This window comes from Centruroides sculpturatus, unplaced genomic scaffold (genome assembly GCF_000671375.1).
Source record: "Centruroides sculpturatus isolate CEXI.00-Female unplaced genomic scaffold, Cexi_2.0 scaffold1878, whole genome shotgun sequence".
Taxonomy (NCBI): domain Eukaryota; kingdom Metazoa; phylum Arthropoda; class Arachnida; order Scorpiones; family Buthidae; genus Centruroides; species Centruroides sculpturatus.
Window position 1 is genome coordinate 7305 of NW_019387149.1, and position 24513 is coordinate 31817.

Consider the following 24513-nt stretch of genomic DNA (forward strand, 5'->3'; position numbering starts at 1 on the left):
TAATAAATTTTTATTAATTTATAAATTTAATTTATAATTATTTTTATGAATAATTTGGTAAATTGCATTTATAAATCTTCAATGGAGTTTCAAAAATTGATTCTCTGTCATACCTAATGAGTGTGCTTCATTCCTAATACATAACATTTAAATTATCTGGTGGAATTAATGTTCTATATGCAAATTAGCTTTAAAATTTATGCCTTATTACTTGCCATGGTTAATAAAGCTGCATTTGGTTAGGAATTCTCAAATCAATAAATCCAAATGAATAAATATAGCTTCTGAAATTACATCTAAAACTTTGTAGTACTTCAACTGGAATCATTTTTTGCAGCACTAAAACTTGCAACACAGATTTATAAAAATATATATTAACAAGATAAATTATCTGCAAAGTTGTTTATCAAGACATACCTTGCCGCTAACATAAATACTTGATAATTTTTCATAAGTTACTTTAACACTATAAAAAAATTTAATATTTATTGAATTTATTCTGTATTTACTTACAAAACTGTTTATTTTTGATTTTAGACATTGATTATAAATTATAGAAACGCCTTTTGCCAACTTTAAATGTCCTTCAAAGTAAAAGGTCATTTTTTTCCCCTTCATAATTTTAAAATAGCCAGTTCGGTTTGGATGAAAATCAATATTGAGAGATGAAAACTAGCATCTAATTTCTAATTCAATGTAATTATTTATTTATGATAAAAAATGTGTACAACAAACTTTTTATTCAATGTAATGATCAACATTTTAACTGACTTTTGGACACCTTGTCAATGTTTTGGATCATACATGAGCTTCTTTTAAGTTTAATTTTGATATTAATTAGTGAGCACAAGACAACATTGTGTTAAAACCACCTGATAAACATAATTAGATCCATTAAAGGAAGGCCAGATCCACAGTGGAGTCACATAACCAAGGTAAAGACAGAAAATGAAACACCAACCTATATTATACATGCTAAATCATGGCATAAATTCCAATTTAAAATTAGATTTAAATGCAGATCATTCAGGATATTAGAGTATGCAGCTAATTTGTGAACTTATTACATCAACTAGTGTTACTACCTGTCCTTATTTGGTAAGGACAGTCCTTACTTCAGACACAGTACATAAAACATCTTTCGTAGCAATAAAATGGATAGGAAAAACAAAATTTAAAAAAGTTGCAGATAACACTGATTTCTTAACCAAATCATAAAGAGAACCTTATGAAAAGAGCTTTCCTGGAAAGTAGTACAAGGCATTCGTTGAAAACTTTGTCTGTGGTGCATTAAATGAGAGATTGCACTTAGTTATAATCCCCATGTACCTGTACACATTATTGTCATTGGAAAACCAAAAAAAGTAGCAACTCCCAATATCTACTAAAACTAAAAGTAATAATTATGCTTCATATCGAATGTGCAAAATCAGAAAAAAACTTAAAATTGGTCAAATTTCTGGCCTAATATAATACAAATGAAAATCTATCGGGCTAGTTTTATGCTACTTATTATATAAAATACGTAATCAATTTGGTACTAGAGGTAAGCGTTAGGCGCCATCTCTTATTAATATTAATAATTATAAATAATTTTAATTAATTTAAATAATTTGGAACCGCTGGGAGAAAAAATCGGCCCGGAGCGGGACTCGAACCCACAACTCCTGCTTACCGTGCAGATGCGTTGCCAGTTACGCTACCCGGACCTCCGATCCGATCTCCTCTTCCAGCGTATATAATCTAACTACTTAACCATCGACGGTTATTACAACGCCGGCTGGGGACACATTCAGTGCCCACGTCCTACTTCCCATACGGCTCTCAACCGGCCATCGCAAGCCCCGGCAAGGCGTAATATATATACAAACATCTCCAACCCGATATATAATTATAGCTACAACCAACAGACTGCCGAAAATCTATCGGGCTAGTTTTATGCTACTTATTAGATAAATTACGTAATCAATTTGGTACTAGAGGTAAGCGTTAGGCGCCATCTCTTATTAATATTAATAATTATAAATAATTTTAATTAATTTAAATAATTTGGAACCGCTGGGAGAAAAAATCNAGTTAGATTATATACGCTGGAAGAGGAGATCGGATCGGAGGTCCGGGTAGCGTAACTGGCAACGCATCTGCACGGTAAGCAGGAGTTGTGGGTTCGAGTCCCGCTCCGGGCCGATTTTTTCTCCCAGCGGTTCCAAATTATTTAAATTAATTAAAATTATTTATAATTATTAATATTAATAAGAGATGGCGCCTAACGCTTACCTCTAGTACCAAATTGATTACGTATTTTATATAATAAGTAGCATAAAACTAGCCCGATAGATTTTCGGCAGTCTGTTGGTTGTAGCTATAATTATATATCGGGTTGGAGATGTTTGTATATACAAATGAAACTCAAACTATACCATAATTTGCAATCAGCAACTAAATACAGAAAAAATGTGACTTCCTACAGCATATTTGAATCAATACAATCTGAAATTATAATACTACCATTACTAAAATACATATACTATTCTTTCTAACATAGGATTAAAAATATATTTACGAAGTTAAGCATGTAGACGTTACAATTTCATATTCCTAAATCATTGAATTTACAAAAATGATTATTTCTTCCAAAATTCTAGGCTAATAATAAAAAATCAAATTTTATTACTTTTTTTATTGTATGAAATTTGCATTAAATCAATTCATCTACAAATGTATTTATAATAAATTATCTTTCTTTAAATTTGAAAAAAATATATTATTTTGTATTCAAAGTCCTTAACAAGTACAAAAAGTAATCATAAATTTTATGGGCTGTAAGATTAAATACAAAAAATTAAGGAAAATACAATAATAATAATGAAATTTTATTATTTTTCAGAGGGTCTTTAAGCAAATTTTTTTACAAATAATTTTATTTCTAATTTTACTCATTACCTTTCTCCTTAAAGCTAAATAATATTTATGCTTAATACATTTTATAATAAAATAAATTACAATGACAGTACCTAAATTTTATTATTAATTTGATATTACTACTTAAAAGAATTTATGAGTAAGTTTTTAACATTTTCAATTGCTTTAATCAGACTTTCAGCTTGGAAGCAGAACTCTCTCCCTGCAGACTTGAATAAGGTCAATTAACAAAGTCAAAAATATTAGTTCTTTACATAAATTCACTGCTTTAAAAGATTTACTGTTAACATTGTTCTAACCAATTTTTTTCTTGCTAAAATCTAACTTAATTCTGAATGAATAATAAATTTTATCAGTATAAATGCATGGTAGGGACCTTAACAGAACTGTAGATGAAACCCGTAGGAGTGAAAAAATCAAAGGAACAGTCGAACTACAAGAGACCCTTAACAAACCATAGCCATCCAATATTGGGCCTACCTAGAATTTTGGACTATCAAAAATGGGGTAAAATTTAAAAGTGAAAAAATCTTAAATTATTTCTCAAAACAATACTAAAAATCAACCGTTTTCCAATTCACTAGAGATAGCTAAAAGCTTAAAATATAAGAAATGCTATTGCACCAACTACTTCCAGAGCACAATCAGAATCATGCTGTGTGCTTGATAAGCCTATTATAATATGTTTAATTGGGTGATTTCAGAGAAGGCTACATCTTACAAAGGGTCACATGAAGATCAACTGTTCATTTGAGTTTTTTACTCTTATGGGCATGATCTACACCAGGGATGGGCAACCTTTTTCTATGTAAGGGCTGCATTTCAAAACCTTTGAACTGATGCAAACCGCATACAAAAAAAAAGCCGATAAATTACAATTATTTATTCACATGTAATTATAAATTAGCATAAGTATACTTAATTTAGCTTCTGGAACTGATGTAATCGTAATATATTGGAAATATTCAGTTAAATATTAGTTGCTGCTAGTTTTTAATTTTTACTAAATTCATTGCAGAAAAACTATTCACATACATAAGTTGTAGAAAATAGCATTTGAACTTTTGCTGTATACTGTACTTCCTGAAGCTGGGAAATTGATATATTTATTTGTATTTTATGTGATGCGGGCCACGAAAAATATTAATGCAGGCAACATTCAGCCTGAGGGCCGTGGGATGCCCATCCCTGGTCTACACTTCTGATAAGGTCCCAACTTTCTTATTCAGAGCTAAATTTTTACCATTCTATCAATATATGAATGATTCAAGCATAATAATCATAGATTTTTGTAATTTAAACTGATTAGTATTTTGTAAATTAAAGTTCTTTCTTAACTGAAAAATCTTTAGTTCAAAAATACTTCTATTAAGAAAAATTTGATACATAAAAAAATTGATAAATAAATCTAAAAAACTACGTTTAAAAAAAGATTCTTATTATAAATATTTAAACACAAGATAAACAGATTTTTGTTTTGTTGGTTTAAATTCAAAACTATTGAATTATTAAAAATTTCATTAATTTTATACAGTGAAAAGCTGAAAACTTTGCTTTTATGATGATAAATAGCATAATAAATATGAATTTTATTTTTTTAACTCATCACACATCTCCCTTTGCTTAAAATGTAGTTTGCACATTTCAATTATAAATGTCTTACTACGAAAAAAAAAAAACAAGGTAGGAATTAGATGCTTTATGTTCTGTTTAAACAAAACAAAAAAAGAAAAAAGAAATAATAACTGATGTCAGCTGTTGAACCATCAATTGTAACAACATAATAAAAGGTTATGGTTTTTTTTATATTCATGGATGTATTAATTTAAATATAGTTCAACTTTCAACTGTTGCAAGTGTTTACAGTAACATTAGTATAGAAAAACTACAGATAAAATATTTTTATTCAATTATAGCTATTTATTTAATCACTCTTAAAGAAAGCAAATAAAAAATTTACTTGGCTGAAATTACTCAAAATAAATTAATGTTAATTAGAACTTCATTAATAAAAAAAAATCTTTAAACATTAACAACTGCTAGTAAGAAAATAGATTAAATATTAAACTAGAATAATTTAATTAAACTGAATTTTCTCAAAAAATTAATCAATTTATATATAAAATTCTAATTAGTTCAATTTAAATTTCATAATTTATTTCAGTTTATAAATTAAATAAGCATGTTGGAAACAAGAAACATACCTAACTCAATTTGTTTAAATGTTAAGAAGTGTGTATGGTATCTTCTTATATTAATCTTTCTAAATTTTGGTTCAATTACTGAAAAATTGTCTTATTAAGGTATGGATGCAACTCTGAATAAAATGGTTGGGACCATATCACAGCTGCAGACCATGCCAATAGGAGTAAAAGAGTCAAATGAACCAATGGTCTACAAGTGACCATTTGCAAGATATAGTGGTTTAGTATATAGATATTCTCTGAAATGCAGTGCAATGGCATTTCTCATGTTTTATAAGCTTTTAGATATTTTTAATAAACTGGAAAACAGTTGATTTTCAGCATTATTTTCAGAAATAGTTCCAGACTTTTAAGTTTTACCCAATTTGTGAGGGTCTTGTAAATTCACATAGACCAATTTTTCCTTTGACTCTTTTACTCCTATGGGCATGAGCTACAGCTATAAGGTCTCATTCAGAGCTGCATTTCTACCCTTATGAATGATGTTAATAATAGGCCTATACAGAATGAAAAATATGGTAGTTAATTAAACAAGCATAATAATTAGAAATTGTCAATTAATGATGACTTGATACCTTCCAATGTCAAATATAGAATAATTAAAAACTATCAGTTACCTCTACTGAGAGTAAAATAGGCAACAACTGTAAACTTAATTGAGTGAAAATGTAAATGTATATTATAAATTATTTTCTTTTTCATGACAATAAGGGAATTTAATTCATAAACACACAAATTACAAAAATAATTGGAAATCTTTACAAGTAATAATCATGACTACAGTTGAATTCTGATTTGCTATTTTATTTAAATGCTTTCAATTGTTTTCTTGATATTCTTAAAGATGCATTTTAGAATATCATTGACATTACATTAAGTTTAGTTAAATGCTCTTTATTCCCATAATTATTACAAATTAAATATTGAGATTACATTAAATATTAATATGATAATGTGTGTCACTATACAATAACAATGGCTGTAATAAATTTAACCTAATTTTTCTAGTCAGATGGCCGAGATAGTGCAGGTGTCTACCCACCACTCTGAAAGACCTGAATATATCAAGTCCAATTCCTCACTACTGGTTGACCGTACTATGAGTCAGATTCACTTAAAATATGCAAAATGAGAGTTGCTCTATATGCTGATGCACTGCACAAACAAATTAATCATAGAGAAATAGTTTTAAGATATGACACAAAAAAATAATAAATTTTTATACCTATTAAAAAGTCCAGAAATATGTCCAGAATACTTTTTAGATGTAGACGTAGGTTTTATCATATTTCTGCATGACAAATGATAGATACATGAAAAAATTCAATCAATACAACATAAAATATTTCCTGCAAATTCCTACCATTTATGAGATAGAGAACTTTTGATTTATAGCTGAATTAATTACTTGCACTAATTATTTTCCATTTTGAGTTTTGGAGATTGACACATTAAATCATACTGTACTTTCCAACTATAGTTTCATTTGCATAATTTCATAGTAAGATTTGAATAATGAATAAAATTATATTCCACTAAGTTAATGTTTTAAGATTTATTCCTGTATTTATGAATATAACTAATTTTCTATATGAATGTTGGTAGAGAGACAAATTAAGTCAGAGAATATTTTGTGTAAACATGTATACTATGCAAATCAGCAATGTATAAAAGACTACTGCAAGCTAATTTTCAATTCTGTTGGTCAGTGTGTAGCTGTTGAATTGTAATTATTGGTGCTAACTGAATTTTTATTCTACTAGAATATTTTCTTGAATAAGGTTAAGTATTTAAGATTTTGAATAATTGTAATTTGTGCTTTTAGTATTAACTAATTTTATAATTGTAAGAAGAAAGTTAATACTGTAATACTTTGTTTTGTAGTCAAGAAGGCTAGTACTGGCATTTTTAGTTTATAATTGATAAAGTTATTAATTCTGTTTAATTAAAGTTATTAAGTCTTTCATCAAAGTTTATTAAGTTTTGACCTTCATTATTCAAGTCTTGGTTTGAAATTATTCAAGTGAAACTCTAGTTGGAAAATGATGAGATAAGAATTGACATTTAATACAACTAAATCCTCAAAACTTGATTTTCCAGTTTGTTTCAATGTAACTAATATATAACTATAAATCAAACATTGTCTTGCCACCTCACTCAATAAGCTTAATATCACGATTATTATGTGAGAGCTAAGTAATTTTCTTAAAACTCAACAGAATTTTACATTTTATACAAATCTACAAATGTTTTTTTGAATAAGAGCTATAAATGCTAAAAATAGTCAATTGACTTTGCTTGATTGATCAGTAGACGTAAGACATCAGCACGTTACACCCATTTTCTCAGCCAAAACTTTAAAGTTCAGGCTCACTTTTAATGGGTAATGTTATCGGCAAGCATAGAAGACGAACAGAGAACAACACTCAGATCCATGGTTCCCAGTTCGGAGTTTAAATCCAATCCACATCCATCACACTATGATTCACGCCATTATACAACTCATTACCATCATTTGCGTCATACTACACAATAGAATTAACATGTGAGTGGTCTAAAGGATCTCTTTTACAATAGCCAATCGGTCAAACGAGCAAAAATTGGTAAAAAATGGGACACTGTCTCTTAATAAACTGATAAAACAGTTGGCAAAAGAGCACAGACGATTCATTTGCCAAGCCAAACAATTAGGCTACTTTAACGCTACCATTAATTTAATTATTAGTAGTAGTGGTAAAGCAGCCCAATCAATCTGGCAATCGTTTGGCTTACGTAAACATTACGTTTTTTTTATATATAAGTTGGTGCGCCAACACAAGCCTAGCTATGATATGTACTAGAATCAGATCCAGTCAGAGGCTAACAACTTACTGCACAGCCAGTAATTGAACTCCACAAAGCTTCTACACTTTTAATAGTTTTATTTATTAACTTAATCAACTATTTGGTTTCTTAGGAGGCAAGTACATTACATAGAAATTTAAACATGGAAGAATGTAAATTATGTGTTAAATGAGTAATTTTAAATCAAGTAATGTAGTAAATACAAAGTCTAAAGTGCAGTTTTGTTTGTTTAAGAGTGATTTTAATGATTAAAACATAAATAGAAGGTGTTTGATATCATTTATAGTTAAAAATAACACAACTTACTTAAATGAGTTAAGAAGGGAATCGAATTAATAATAAATAAATCTTCTTTTCTTTAATAAAAGACTTTGAAAGGCCGGCTTCTTCGCTAGGCCTAAAATTAAGCCTATGGATTATTTGCGTTTATCATCTCTTCGATCATCCGCATTCGTTTCCAACAATTGTCAATCGAATCTCGACGATGTTTTATAACTTAACTTGAATTTATTAAAACCAGTTAATCGCAATACTTTTACTCGATGACGCTTTTAGTTTACTTTCTCGTCGGACGTATTTCACATCAATCGTCTGCCGTCTGACGTCATTGTCCGCTTGGAAAATTATGGAGAAAAAAAAATATATATATATTTTTTCGTTTATTAAATTTATTATTATTCTTATTTTATTAACTTTTGTAATTTTTAAAAATTATGAATACAGTTTGTGGAAGAAATAAACTATTAATGTAAATGAATACAAAAACTAATATATAAACTAATATATATATATTTTTCTTGTAAATGATCATAGGTGGCGAACAAAACCGAAGCATTTTGGAAAATTATTTAATCGTGCGCCATCTGTTGACGAGTATAATAATAAAAATAATAATATTCGTAATATTTTTATTATTATTATTTTTTTTTTATTTAAGTTTAACACCAGTCACCTACTGTGATTCAACTTAAGAATTAATTTCGTTTCCTTATAAAATAACTTAAAAATATGATTTTTTAAAATATGTTTACACAAGTTATTTTTAAATTAAACACAATCAAATTTTCATAATGGCTGGTTGGAAGGCGGCAGCTTATTGCTCCGAGTTCCAGACAAGGCCATCGGACGGTTTTCATCGGAAGGCCAGGCCCACGCAATAGACTACCCTATTGCGTGTGCCTGGCCGAAACCATAATAAATATGATTTTATCTCTTAGATATTAAAGATTTTCTTAGAAAACGCGCTTTTACTGAAAACTATAATAGATCTGGGCTGGAACGTGGGCAATGGGATGACAGTTTGCTTTCCGGGAGGAGACTTTATGGCAAACTGGGCCCTGTTTAGGAATTACAAATGTGGAAAAAATCTCAAAAATGCTACGTAACCAGCCCGTTGGCGAAGCGCAGACCCACAAAGTTCAGTTGCTTTATCCACTCGGGGACTGGTGGGCCAAAATACTCGGTACTACCTTTCCCGGTTCATTGCCTTACGATAGCTGTTACATATGCTATGCGGATTATGTTCCTTTCGCGCCTTAGACGCAATTTTTTTACAAGGTTTTTTAATATATTAAAAAAATAATAATAAAATGCTTAAATAAACTTTTCAACCCGAAATGCATGTGTATTGGAAAAAATTGAATAAATTGTACGTTTTTTTGTAATTCTTGAAGTCCCTCGAGACGACGAGGCCCTAGGCGCACTAATTCACTGAATATCCATATAGCGGATTTAACCGTATTTTTACTTAAAAAGCAATTTTTTGGCTATTTAAATACACTTGTAACTTCTGCCTTTTCTGATCATTTTTCTTTATTCATAACTTTCATTTGTAAGCTTAATTATGGAACAACCCTGACTACGGAATCTGCCAGCATGACTATCAGACACGATACTCCAAACACTTTAATTAATGTCTGTGATGTAGAGACATCATTTATTGCATGTTTAATGCTCTCTGAGACCTCTTATAAAGTTCATATTTGCGTTAGAGAACTAAGTAAGTTCACTTTATAATTAATGAGACATGTTGCAACTTTCTGGAATGACACTGAGTTAAAGACGAAGATCAACCAGATTAGATAATCTGGTTGATCTTCGTCTTTAGATACCCGAATTTTACCTATTACAAGAACGTAAAAACCCAAGTGAAACAGTCAATAAGTAACAGAATAAAGGTAATTTTGAAGGAATATGCAACTGTTTGGGTTAGATTATATATTTTTTTGTAGAGGAAGTATTTATCTCTGTTCCTCTTCCTAAGGATATCCCTTTGAATTGCTGTTTTCTCTTCATCTTTACCGATTAAAACACTTTCGTTTGAAAAATGGAAACGTTACAAAGCTCCTATTTTTTATTTTTTCTGCTTGCAAGTACAGTTTTTTCAGGTAAACAAAAATATTTTTATAAGTTCTAGTTAATTATAGATCGTCAGGGTGAGGTTTTCAGACCATGTTCCTATAATTCCAGATAATGTCAAAGAAGCTAACGAATATATGGATCTACTGTTGGAAAATCTAAGAAACGATCCCGTGATCGCCAAAAAAGTGGAACCAATTCACGTTCCTAATGTCAGAGAGAGCACATTCGAAGGTAGAAACATATACATCAAAGGATTATCAAACCTTTACAGATTAGAGGACAGCCAAGTTGAGGCCAAAGGGGATAAAGTATACGTGACTTCTAAACTGGGAGTGGCTAAAATTAGATTTAATATGGATTACAAAGTTAAAAAACCCATTTTACCTATCTGGATCAGTGGTAAAGCGGAAGGGAAAATTGACAACGTAAGAGTTCGCTGTGTTGTCGGAGTATCTTCACTTGACGGAACTGGAAAAGTGGAAGAATTTAAAGTAATACATTTTGGTAGATTTAAAGTTACTAAAGTCAGAGGTGCCACAATTGCTTTCAATTGGTTATTGGCTATTATAACAAATTTCATGTTTAATCACTCCAAAGGGATGGTGATTGAAGGTATTGAAAATGGCGTATCAAACCTGCTTCGAGATAAACTGAATGAAGTGAAGATAACATCGAGAAAATTAAAATCCAGATCTTTATAGTCCCATACAGGGTCTTATAACCTATATCTAAATTATATATATTTTTCATTTTTTACGAGAATCTATGGTTATACATTAATATCGTGTAATTACTCGTGTAATAAAACTTAACAAAGTTCTCTATTTTATTTCTTGAGCAAAATTTAATTAATATAAGTAGGACATGAATCTTTTCTTTTAAATTTACTTTAGTAAATTTAGTTTATAACTATTTTAATTTTTATTTAATTTGATTAACGTTGTAAACATCTTGAAACATACATTATACTAACTAAAAATATGATAAGATGCGGGTTTGTAGTTAAAAATATGGCAAAATAAAAATGAAAATTCGAATTCTTAACATTAAAATAGGGTGATTCAAAAATGTACATAAACGGAATTGTGACGCATCTTTCAGGTGCCTTATAAGCACAAAATTGCATTTGCCATGAATGGGTCATAGCTTTACAATACTATAAATAAACTCCAAAATATATGTAAACAAGACTTCATTAATTAAAGTATGGTCATACCTGAACAATAGACTTGGGGCTCGTCTTCTCAGGAGTTTCATATTACTGCTCGTTACTATATTTTGTTCTACTTATATATGCACGATTCCTTTGAAGAAGGTGGGCCAGAGGACTGAAAAATGCTTAAAATAACCTGGGTGTCAACATATATAAGCTCTGATGCTCCATAACATTGATAACCTGATCTCTGAAACGAAAGATCCATTGCGCCTTATAAGAAACATGATTAATACAAGAGACTGAAGCAGACATAAAGACACGTGAGAAAATTTAATGAAATATGATGACATTCCACTGTTAAATACAATTATAATGTCGATAAATTAAGTAATGATTTATGTTTCATTAGTCGTTTAATTCTATTTAATCGAATTTAAACGGCGATGGTAGAGCTATAAAAACTGTTACAGCGTTATATTACTTTTATTGTGCTGAGATAAAATAGATTGTTGATTGAAATTTATGGCCTTGTAATACAAAATTTATTTGCTTAGAATTATGTTTTACTAAAACAATAATGTTTTCTAATTCGTTCTATTTCTTGAGAAGTAAATTGGGTCACCTAAATAAGTAATGTTGTCTCTTCTTATCGAAATTCTATATAGATTAGTACAGACACGGGATATCCTATTGATTGTATCACTGTTTTCCTGCACTTTCTTCGGGCGGTATGGAAATGAGTCGCACATCATCTAAAAATAAGAATAAAAACTAAATATTGTGCATTGAATACTTCGAAAATTACTTTAAAATATTAATAATTCTGAAAATTGAACTCACATCTTTAAAAATTAATTTGCTAAATTTAATTAATGCTTTTCATGTAAATTGTTTTAATGTAGTTTGACTTTCCCGGCAGTTATGTATACATAACAAGAGAAAGTATTCGAATTGTATGAAATTTGACCCTCTGGATTTTTTGGAAATCTTCACATTTTGAGACCTCCTGAATCCAAAAATGTCAAAAAAGAAGAAAAAATTCCGTGGATCTCGGTGTGTGTGGGTGTGTTGGCGTCTATTCCGTTTAATATCTCAGGATAGGGTAAAGATTAATAAACGAAATTTGCCATGATAACTTGTGTATAAAGAGCATTGATGCAATTAACAAATAACAAAAAGATTTTGACTTTTAGACTATTCTTCAAATATATAAGAAACTAATAAACGATACTTCTCCATTGTCTCATGCAACTTCGTCGTATGTTGGAAATGAGGAATGTTCCTTGTTTTGAACGCCATGTTAGCTCCAATTGCAACCACTCCACCTTATAGGAGCGCTGATTCGATGTTAAATCATAGTTTAAAGCTTCTTGCTTACGGTATGATGCCCTTTTTATAGCTTGTGCCAGCAGTGGTGATATTCGAAATATTTAACAAAGGGTTCGCTAACAGAAATTCTTTCCTTAACAATTTTTTTTTTCGCTCAAATGGTGTATTAGCAACATTAGCGCAAAAACTGAATTTAAGATATCCATATAAATAAAAAAAGATGCGTTTGCAAAATTAAGTCAGTTAAAATTTAACATTTTTTATGCCAGAACTATATATATATTTTTTATAAATAATAATAAAGAGTGTTCAAAATGGTTTATTTTGTACATATTTTATTACGACACGTGTTCCACAGCCATCTTGTATTTTCTGGCGCGCGTGGGATTGTGGAAACTCTCTTATGCTGGGGTGGTATTCTGGTCACCGTCTCTGGTCTCTTGTCTCTCACAAGCCGGTCGCTGATTGGCTAATCATTTGGATTAGCCAATCAGAGANCTCTCTTATGCTGGGGTGGTATTCTGGTCACCGTCTCTGGTCTCTTGTCTCTCACAAGCCGGTCGCTGATTGGCTAATCATTTGGATTAGCCAATCAGAGACCGTCTTGTGAGAGACGAGAGACCAGAGAAGGTGACCAGAATACGGCCCCTGCTGGATCTAGTTTCAAGAACTCTCTTGAGTCGACCGCGATTGAACCTCGTTTCAATCTCGATTGAAACGGTCGAGGGAGGTCGCACCAAGGCGAATGCGGTATAAGGCTCTAGTTTAGTAGTGTTACAGAGTATAATACGTATATTTTAATATATTTTTTAAAAGAAAACCACTGAGAAATGTTACGTGTGTTTAACAAGGTTCGGAAAACTTTGAAAATGTTAACAACGGGTTCGGTCGAACCTGGGCGAATAGTGGTGACCAGACCCTAAACACCGGAGTTCGATCGGGGGTTCGCGCCTCACTGACGAGCTGGCAGCGGGAGTTTTTTCCGGGTTTTCCTCCTTGCCAATGACGCCTGAATAGGGGCCAGCTTTCCCTCCAAGTCCTCCCGGTAGGCATTCTGTCTCCCTTTCTCGCTGGGGTCGTCTCTTATAAGACCAGCTTTGGTCACTTCGTGACCTCTCTCCTGTCTTCCTCGGATTGGTCGTCTTCTATAAGACCGACTCTTCCTCACTGTTTCTTCTGGAGTGACAAGCGCATAGCAATAACACTCCTCTATCTGGAATGATGATGATCTGGAATGATCTGGAACCTGTGCGAACCCACTGAATATCACCACTGTGTGCCAGTATTATTTCATCAATGTCTTATCAGTATACTTCCTCCGGATAATAACGATATCTACACCATTTTTATTACACGCGTTCCTTTCAACATTGCTTATTTAATGCACAGATATATTTTTTCTAGGATAACTGCAATTTATTTCATCATCAACCGCTCTCTGTTCATTAACAGGAAACGATCTATTCAAGATACTCCGCTTGGCTTTTTCAATGTTAGCCAGGCAAGTTTTTCGATTTCGTCCTTCCATTTTTCATTGGGTTACGTAGTTAAATGTAAAACTACCATATTCACATCATAAGAAGTTAATTGTATAACTTCATATAGTGTGAATATTTTAATTTGTAAATATAATATTAAGTTCTAAATAAATTCATTTATATTTTTCAAAGACAACGTAAAAGGAAAGAGTTATTATATTTTTGCAAAGCAATTTCACAACACTTCCACCGGATATACACGGTAGATTTATTGTGAAATTAAGAATTCCTTAGATAGAATTCGTTCGTCTTAGATTTATATCGAATTTGTACTTTCTTTTCTTCTAACTTCCTCTGCTTAGAGCAACTATAAATAAGGGAAAGCCGCATTGCTTCGAATCATCTGTCATAAGAAAGACGCTTTAACATTCGAAGATGAAGCTCTTAAAAATTTCATATTTTATTTCCTTCTTACTAGCAATTACAGCATTTTCATGTAAGCATTTTTGTTTTGTTGTTTTTAATCGAGATTAATTTGCCATAGTATTAAGCGGGATATCTGAGTAATAAGTTATCAATTTTAACTATGGTTAAAATATGTTTCAGACATGTCCTTTTTTATTGTAAATTTTAAAAATATTGTTAAGAAACATTCGAGTTATTGATTAGTTAACGTGAGGTAGCAGTAACGTAAAGACATAAGGCATATCCAATTTCTCATCACTGTCTAAGCGTCATGGTTGAGGGATTAGAAAATATACATACAGAACAGTAGGTTTTACCTATTGATGTAGAGAAATCTACCACTTGAAATTGTATAGAATTATAGAATTACTAATGCATGAGTTAGGATCGAATTGGATTAATGGGATAAGGGAGCGAGGGAGCGTCACATTTGGGCTATGCCATGCTCCCTTGCCAGATCTTTCCCCGCCAAGAGTCTTCTGAAAAACTTTCTGTGGGATACTGATCTCAATTTAATTGTAGGATACGTGAAGTACCCAAATGCTGTTGACAAGACGTGATTTCACAACCGCATATGCCATGTTCATTGGTGGGCCATAAACTCTAGGAGAAATATATTTATAAGTTATTTATTCTAAAAAAGATTTCAAAAAGTGGCTTCTCGGGATCTGATAGATATTTGTCTTAATTTACACTAAAAAAATGATTTCTTTAGTTGCAGAAAACAATATTGACAGAGCAAATGAAAATATGGATGAGCTGTTGAAAGAACTGGCATTCGATCCTCTGATTACGAAGAAATTGGAACCCCTGCATGTTGCTAATATTCAAAACGGATATTTTGAAGGAAGAAACATATATTTTCGAGGATTATCGGATCTCCACAGATTAGACAATGCCATAATTAAACCAAGACTGAATAAAACATATATATTTTATAAACTGGAAGCGTCTAATATTCGATTTAATATGGACTTCAGAGTAAAGATACCACTGACACCAGTTTGGATCCATGGTAAGTCGGAAGGAAAGTTGGATCATGTAAAATTAAACCTCATAATTAAAATTTTACCGCAAGAACAATTAATAAATTTGTATGAATTTAAAATAACACATTACGGTAACTTCAAAGTTACGCGATTCTCGGGAGTAACAATTTTTTTCAACTGGACATTTAAGATTATAGCCGACGAAATATTGAAGTGCTCTAAAGATGCGTTGAGAGAAGGTTTAAAAAATGGCGTATCAGAAATACTTGAAGAACACATAAAAGAAAATAAAAATGAGTTTTTGTCTGCAATTTTATAGATTTAAAACTTTTGTTAAAAAGGGTAAAGTAAATCTGAATTGGTTTATCATACCCGCTTGTTAACCTTTGTTATTGCTTGATTGCATACAACTCTGTATTAATGTTACCAGTAAATACAGTAAATTGTTATTAAAACCGCTTAATTTTGTATTTAAAATAAATAAAGTGCACATGAAAATGAATATATGCAGTTATTTTTTAAATATTTATTTTTTTTTCGGGTTAATACCGAAGATCCTCGCTTTACGACCGTTTTTGAAGATCTACTGCTAAATTTCCTGTGATGACTTTGTAAATGGCAGACAAATACAGTCCATCCTCGATGTAATGTTCTTCAATGTATTGGGCTTCTAATATTCTGAAATAAAGTCGAATAAATAATTGTAAAATCACACTATACTGCGAAAATTATTTAAGAACATACAGATGGCCGCCTTCGCCATTTAATAGTCTACGTTAGGGGTCCCCAAAGTGGTCGATATCGACCCCTTGGGGTCGATAAGAGTTTTCCAGGGGTCGATTAATACACGAGGGTCAAAAGGGGGTCGATTAATACCAAAGAGGATCAATTAAACTATCTAAGTAAAAAATAGAATATTCCAATAAAAATTCTAAATACGGATATGATCAACAACATTACTGACAACCCTAGTTATACCTTGAGTTTTGCCTTAGCCTACGCCGCTTTAAGCATGTGTTACTCTGTTTTCACGCATCTGGCAACTGTACTAGTGTTACAAACATATTAAGAACACTGGTAGTTCATTACACACAGACATACGTTGCACTGTTACACTCTAGTGTAACAGTGCAACGTATGTCTGTAGGGTTGTCACGCTAAGTATTTTATATCTAAATGTAGATATTTTATCATTTACAGAGAAAATATCGTAATATATCGAAAATCATTAATATAGTACAGAAGCGTTTGCGAGGGGAAAAAAGTTACAATTATTCAAGCTCGAACAATCATAATGGCCTTTCAAGTAAAAATGGAGCTATTTAAATCTTTACTGGCATGATCCAATTTTAAATATTTTTCAAACTTGCGAGTACTAAAAGAAAACGAAAATATAATCTCCATATAAACCAGGGAGGAGACGAAAGAAAGAAAGAAAATGAAAAAATTTCCGACCGTGTTTGGAGATATATATTAAACATATTGATAAATTAAGAGAAGACTTTAAAGCACGTTTCGAAAGAATTGGAGAATATGCATGTTCCCGAATGGTTTGCTAATCCATTTTGATGTAAAAATAGATAATGAAGGTAGTGAACCTGGCTTAGAAGATGAACTGAGTGAAATATGTGTAGATCTCGAAACTAAAACGTTGTTTAAAAATAAAAACCTCTGTGAATTTTGGAGCAATAACAATAATGCCACTAAATATCTTAAGCTCAGAGCAGAAGCCGAACCTTTCTTACTTGCATTCCCAACTTCATACATGGCTGAAGCTGGTTTTAGCCAAGCGAACGCAATTTTGACAAAACAGAGGAACAGATTGAACTTGGAAAACCGTGGTGATTTGCTTAGAAACAGCAAGATTATTGATATTCGGTTGAAAATTGGTAAGTTTTCAACCGAATATCAATAATCTTGCTGTTTCTCTTCAGACACATCCATCCCACTAATATCAACTATTTTAATAAAAAGGTGTGTTAACATACAAGGTCTGTTCAAAAAGTATCGGACCTTTGGTCGGCAAAAATAAATTTATTGACTTTGAGGTACAAAACCCTAATCCCCTTCAAAGTAATCTCTTTGGTAATGTATACACTTCTTCCAGCGTTCCTGCCATTGCTGGAAACACTGCTGGAACGCATCTTTTGGAATGGTTATCAGCCGGTCCGTCGCATTTCGCATGATGTCTTCTCTCGACTAAATTTGGGTTCCTTTTAGCGGCATTTTCAGCTTGAGAAATAGCCAAAGGTCACACGGAGCCATGTGGAGAGAGTACGGAGCGTGACGAACCACAGGAGTATTGTGTTTGGCGACGAAAGCCCGAATCAGATGCGCAGAATGGGCGGATGCGTTATCACGATGGAGCTGCCAAGTTTTGATCGACCACAAATCCCATCGTTTGCATCGCACTGTATCGGAAAGACGACGAAGGACCTCCTGGTAGTACTCCTTTGGGATGGTTTGGCCTTGTGGTGCGTACTCACGACACACCACCCCACGAGAGTAAAAAAACTGTCAACATGACCTTTGATATTGCTGCGGACCTGCCGCGTTTTTTTTGGCCTCGAGGATCGTCCCCGAAAGCCTGCTGAATCTTGCGAATGGTTTACACTCGGGTATCGCCAAGGTTTTTGGCAAAATTTGATGTAATATCGCTGCTCACGTTGTTCAGTCATTTTCCAGCTTAGTGAAATCCGACGAGAGCGCACTACATGACCTCACTCATACGCCGATTGCCAACGACTGACGCTTTCTGCAGGCGGGAAAAAATTCAGGGCTGTGCATGACTGTCCCCTCCACAACTCCACCGAAGGAGGCCTCTCTCGCATCATTGGTTTACGCGGAAAAAAATAAGGTCCGATACTTTTTGAACAGACCTTGTATTTTTAAGGCATTCAGTAGTAGTTGCAAAATGACAGTAAGAGATTTTATTCATCCAATATAACTTATGTTATGTTTTCAAAGATAATTGTGTGTTTTACGTATTATGACACGTACGGTTTAAGAACTATAGGCAAATTTCCATCTATCCATAATTTTGCTATTATTTTTTAAGATTATAAATCAGTGGAAAATATCTCCTTTTTCTGTTAATGTTATTGGGTGGATTTTATAAGAAATGGAAACTATAAAATGTTTTGTTGGGTTGTTATGCAGGTCTCCTTATCGCTTAACACCAGAAATGAAAAATGATATAATGTTTTTGTTAAATATATAGTCTGGGGGTCGATAAGAAGGCAAATTTTCTATAAAGGGGTCGACGGGATAAAAAGTTTGGGGACCCCTAGTCTACGTGTACTTTATTGTTACATAAGGACTATGCTTTACGAATAAATTCTCCACATATTCGTTATATATTATTTATTATTACTTTTTCAGACATCTATTGCTGCTACTTTAGAACAGAACATATTAGCAAGACTTCTCGATGTATTGGGCATTCGCTACTAACCAGAGATCCAGGGAGATGCTTCTGGTGTTGGAGCACTCCGTAATACTAACGCAATCAGTTTTGTTACTTTAAAAAGAACATAAGGGGGAGGTTAAACGAACATACGAAAAGAAAGTGGACTTCTCAAATAAGTTTTGGTGTTGTATATGTTAATGTAAACATGGAGTCGTTTCGGATTTAATATAAGATATACTGTATAATTGTTGTAGAGACATGCAGCCATTGTATAGTTATCTTGTTTACATTATAACCTTCGTATTTCTTTATTATTTAAACACTTAGTGTTAGAGGTGGACTGATGATCGAAATCAGCTTGGAAAATTACTTGTAAACGGCCCACAAATCCATTTTTAATAATGATTAAAACCGAATTTTGTTGTATTTTTCATGTTAGCCTAAAAATTAAAAAATCCAGCAACTTGTTGCGTAACTTTCTCCGAAAAATTTTAAAATTGTGGTGGAGTCATGTGATATTTCATTTTAAAATATATTTATATTATTATTATAAAATGTTAATAAGCTTAATTAATTTTGAGTGTAGAGACGAATTTTATAAAAAAAGAAAACAAAACTATAAATGCAAATATCCAATAAAATCTTTATTAAGTTTGATTTTACTGGAGATACGACACACGATCCTCCTCTATCTTCTCACCCCGTCGACTTTTAACCACCAAATCAATTCCCTAATAAACAAACCTCCTTGCAAAACTTCGAAAGTTTTCGACGAAAAGCACAGAAGTTATTTAGCTTCAAAAATGGTGAACAAAATCGTGCTCCTCCACACACACATTAAGTAATAATTATAAGGAAATAATGGTATGTTGTTGGCCTGTATAGTTGTACTGTACGCTATTATCAAAAATATTCAGACAGTAGATAAAATTTGCACTATGGCGTTATATATAGTCTTATGAGTCTTAAACTAATGGTTTTCAATCGGAGATTCTGTGAAACTGTAGTTTGCCACAACGACACTTTAAAAGTTATTGCAAAGTATAGTGCTGAGGAGTGCCGTAACACTTCTTCGACCGTTGAGAGGGGGAAAACTGGAAATTTGTTCAAAGAAAAAATGGCAAAATGAGTCTGCTAAGGAACAAAAGTATTACTCTACTCTTGGCACCCAGACAAGTGCTGGATTGCCCTTAATTAATACTTATGAGTATTACTAAAAGTACGAGAAAATAAGTAATTTCGTTTGAATTAAGAAATTTGTTGATTTAGTATTTTTATAAATAGGGAATTTATCTAAATTACAGTATTTCTAAACTTGAGAAAAAAATTATGATAGGCAACATTGATGTAAAGAACATCTAAAATATTACAATAAAAATCTAAAGGGTAAACTAGAACTGGCTGACTGATTGTAATTAATGTTTTTTCTTGTGTATTTCTGTTTTCTGTTTATTGTTTGTGTCTGATTTACGTTATTACTATGTGCATGGAAGTTCCCAAATTAAAAAACCCGTTAACTGAGTAAACTATTAATCAAAACAAGTATTCTCTATGGATGCCAAGAACTGTCTTTGAGGAGAGAACAATTAGGGTTATATGGAACTGGATGAACTAGCTGAAAATCATCGTACTTTGAATGCAGTTCTCAACATGAGAGTGCTATTGCAGAGATACAGGAATACATATAAATCTCTATTCTATTAGGACTTGCTTATTTATCTCTATAGGTTCATAACGAAATCATTGACACAATAGGTTCTCTTATTTAGCAAAAGTTAGTTATCATAAAGGATGGCTTTCTAGGATTTATGTTGGCATATGTATATTATTATTACGCTTTATAAAGTTTTAATATTTATTTAATTTATTCGTTGAATTTATTTTTCCACCAATTGGCAACATTGATCCTTCCGCCATTTTATGAAGCGGTACATTGTAATGGTTGTTATAATAAAACTTCTTTCTCAATATTCTATTTTTGTGTTTACTTCTCGAGTAGCCTACCAGCTTCTTATGACTCATCCAACAATTTACCCTTTTAATATAAAGTACTTCGGAAGGCAATAACAACAACCTTGTCTCCTTTCTGAAGGAATTAAAAATTGAAATTCAGTATACGCAAATACATTGTTACGACGATGCCAGTGTGATAAGTTGCTGCTACAGAGGTTCAAAATTGTTCAAAAGGAAACCTTACACATAACTTGTTTTGTCTGATTCTTGCACTGTCCCGGTAATACGAAACGCCCCTGAAACCAGTAAGAAAAGGACTTCTTTTATTAGCAAGTCTGAAAGAACACATAATGAAGTGTTCCATTCATGCCAAACATGTAGACACGTCCAAATCCAATAAACTTTCAACACGGCTTGCAGAACACTATGACTCTGCCTAAGCCATTGATTTACTGTCAGTGGCTTAGACAGATTTTTGAGAATATGGCTGCTGCTCAAGGCAAATTTAGGTAGGGTGAAAAGGCTTCTGCTGCATGTCGTTTATCAGAAAATATTACTTAATTACCGGCACTTTAGAATAATTGTAGTTACCTAACGTTTCACATATTAAACAGTTTCATTATTGAATATTCCTATGGCATTCCTCAAGACCATTTTTTTGGAACTTTTCAGATCTTGTCTATCCAGTCCTCTATTTTCTCCTCCATTTCACTTTTCCTCATACCTTAAAGGAATTCACTTGAAGGGTTTCTTCCTCCTCTTTTGAGTCGTCTTCTCTTGAAATTGCCGGATTCAACTCTAGTTTTAAGCTTCTTTGCCGTTATGCCGTTATCGAATTATTTTAAGATCAACTTTGTATTTCCTGCCAACTGCCATTCTTCCATTATTTTTCTCCAAAACAACGGCTATCAGTTTATATATAAACTTCGTAGACATGAACTTGTTTGCCTTTATGACTAGAAGCAGGGATGATTACTAAATGCTGAAACTACAAAAAATATTTTTGAAAAATTCCGGTAGAAGACAGTTGATTTCATATGACATTGTGTTCTTGATACGAGAATAACTCGAAATTCTCATGAAAAATTTGCTGTTGCACATTATTCACGCGAATTTCGTAAAATTGGAAAATTTTCCAGAAATGTATTGTCATCAACATTGCATCAAGGTCTGAAATGAAATGCGTTCAATATTGATGGCGTAAAATTCTCCAAAATTAAGTAAATTTTATATATCAAACTTTGTAATTTTCGAGGAAATACAGTAAGTGGAATTTAATATATATGCCTAACCGTTGCTTAATTAGAGAATTTTGCAATGTACCAATTTACTAACTATTTATAAATATTTTAATTTTTGTTTATACATATATTATGATAACACGAGTAACAGTTTCATTACAAATTTATAATGATTAATTATAATATACAATATAGGCAATATACATAATAGGCAATATAATATTTGCATGTGATACATATTAATTGAATTATTTATTTGACTTTCGTGATCGTATGTGTTTTTGTATACTGTAATTTCATTGTTAAACATATATAGACTTTACCATATTTGAATCAGTGAAATAATTTATTATAGGAATAACGTGAATAAGCGAGTAATTAATTTGTGTACTGTCCATATTCCGTTTTTTTATGTGTGGATTCAGACAAAATAACAGTTCTAGACATTACTATTATATTTAACTTAATATATTAATTAATAATTAATCTGTACTTTTCGAATATACAGATTGGCATAAAACTGAATTGAACGGCGAGATATACAAATTTTACACAAATATCGTTCAGTTCAGATTTACATTACATACTTGCACCAGGAAAAGAAAGATGTGTTAAACCGGTCCAAGTTCACTCTATTCTGTATGCTAGCGATCCTCATAATTACTTAATTTAAAAAAAAAAACTGTGAATGGAACAAATTAACAGGCCCACCAGAAGCCAAACGGTTCCGTTCCCTGAATACTGGAAATTCGGTTGTAGGTTCGCGCCTCGCTGGAACGGGCTGGCCACGTGGAGTTTTTTGAGTTTTCTCCACGTCTATAAAGCCTGAATAATAGGGGCCAGTTAGCCTTAACAAGACCTCCCGGAAGGCATCACCCAAGTGTTGTTTTGCTTAACTTAACCGTAACTTAACTAAACAAATAAACAATACATAAGGTTCATTTCAAAATAGGAGACCACCAATAGCCGACTGGATAGAACCACTGAACAACGGTAATTGGTTGTTAGTTCGAACCTCATCAACGACCGGTCACGTGAAATTTTACGAGTTTTCGTGTATAATACCTAAACGGAAGCCATTTTTTTGTTAAAAGCCCTCCCGAGAGGTATCTGATCTTGGTGGATTGCTAACGTGTTGAATTGCCTTGTTTTATCGGAGTAAATCGACAGAAAAAATTTCAAATACAATAGTTGTTATTTATAGAATAAAAGGGCATCTATCAACATGAAATTATTTATTATTAAAATTCGCAGAATTTTCTTACGTGTGTAATATATTAATTCGCACTTCGTTCTATAACGAGAAACAAAACACCTTTTTTGCCGAGAAATAAATATAATTTTAAAAAACAAACGTTTTCAGCCTAGTTAATAGGCCATTTTCAGGTCGAAAACTAGAATGAAACGTAAATGTTCCATGAATAGAACATAAACATTTTTAAATCAAAAATTTTACAAGAGAAAAAATTCGTTCTATAATACGAAATTAGCCAATTTCCGGCAGAAGAAATATATTTAGCTTAATTTTTCAAATAGTATTTTAATATTTAATTATGACTACGACAATAGACATGGAAGTAGATACAGATATTGAAGTGATGTCTACTACTCATCAAAACTTTGCCAAAATTACAGTTATGAATGACGAATACTTATTAGTACGTATATTAAAATTTTTAGATAATCGAAATTTGAAGCAGGCCATGGGCGTATGTCGATTATGGAGAAAAGTGGCAAAATGGATTTTTCATAGAAATAGAATACTCTTCGACGTCAAAGTAAGCATATGTTAAAAATTTATAAAGTAATATTTTTGAGTGTCTGTTTGTTTACCTTTATGTTAACTATTCCGAGTAATTAATCTCATCTATATCTATATCTATATCTATATTTATAAAAATAGACGTGTGTGTCCCTATATTTCACTTTTCCGCCAAAACTACACATCGCACATGAATGGTGTTTGTATGTGGTAGTAGCCCCAAGTCTCCATTCGTGCATAGGGGTGGTTGCGTCTCGATAGCTATAAGGGTGCGGGAGATATGAGGCTGAAAGTGGTTGAAAGTGGTTTTCTATTTCGAATGTTTTGTTCGAATTTGTTCGAATTAAATTCGAACATAAAATTCGAATATTGGTTCGATTATAGAACGATTGTAAACGTT

The 24513-nt window shown here is 32.0% G+C and overlaps 4 protein-coding genes across 6 annotated transcripts in view; 3 read left to right on the forward strand and 1 right to left on the reverse strand.

Annotated features, from left to right (window-relative positions):
- Positions 1–8574, reverse strand: part of LOC111616199 (kinesin light chain-like) — a 15797-nt gene extending 7223 nt beyond the window's left edge. Inside the window, exons 1-2 of one of the 3 annotated variants that reach the window (XR_002755207.1) lie at positions 6490–7018; positions 6352–6417 (exon numbers count right to left, since the gene is read on the reverse strand). Coding sequence is in view for 1 of the 3 variants with exons in the window: in XM_023357625.1 (XP_023213393.1) it covers positions 6352–6413 (62 nt within the window). In the remaining 2 variants the exon portion in view is untranslated. Of the gene's footprint in view, positions 1–6351; positions 7019–8276 lie in introns of those variants that run through there. The other 2 variants (XR_002755206.1, XM_023357625.1) reach the window with 2 other exon arrangements.
- A 1667-nt stretch (positions 8575–10241) lies between these two features.
- Positions 10242–11806, forward strand: LOC111616194. Its single transcript, XM_023357617.1, has 2 exons — positions 10242–10357; positions 10440–11806. Exons 1-2 carry the CDS (start codon positions 10297–10299, stop codon positions 11030–11032), a joined length of 654 nt encoding a protein of 217 aa, XP_023213385.1. The 5' UTR covers positions 10242–10296; the 3' UTR covers positions 11033–11806.
- Positions 11807–14603: 2797 nt separating this feature from the next.
- LOC111616195 lies at positions 14604–16331 on the forward strand. The gene is made up of 2 exons (XM_023357618.1): positions 14604–14790; positions 15475–16331. Exons 1-2 carry the CDS (start codon positions 14730–14732, stop codon positions 16065–16067), a joined length of 654 nt encoding a protein of 217 aa, XP_023213386.1. The 5' UTR covers positions 14604–14729; the 3' UTR covers positions 16068–16331.
- A 7418-nt stretch (positions 16332–23749) lies between these two features.
- Positions 23750–24513, forward strand: part of LOC111616193 — a 12749-nt gene continuing 11985 nt past the window's right edge. The window contains exon 1 of the mRNA XM_023357616.1: positions 23750–24129. Within this exon, the coding sequence (XP_023213384.1) occupies positions 23905–24129 (225 nt within the window). The 5' untranslated portion in view covers positions 23750–23904. The remainder of the gene's footprint in view (positions 24130–24513) is intronic.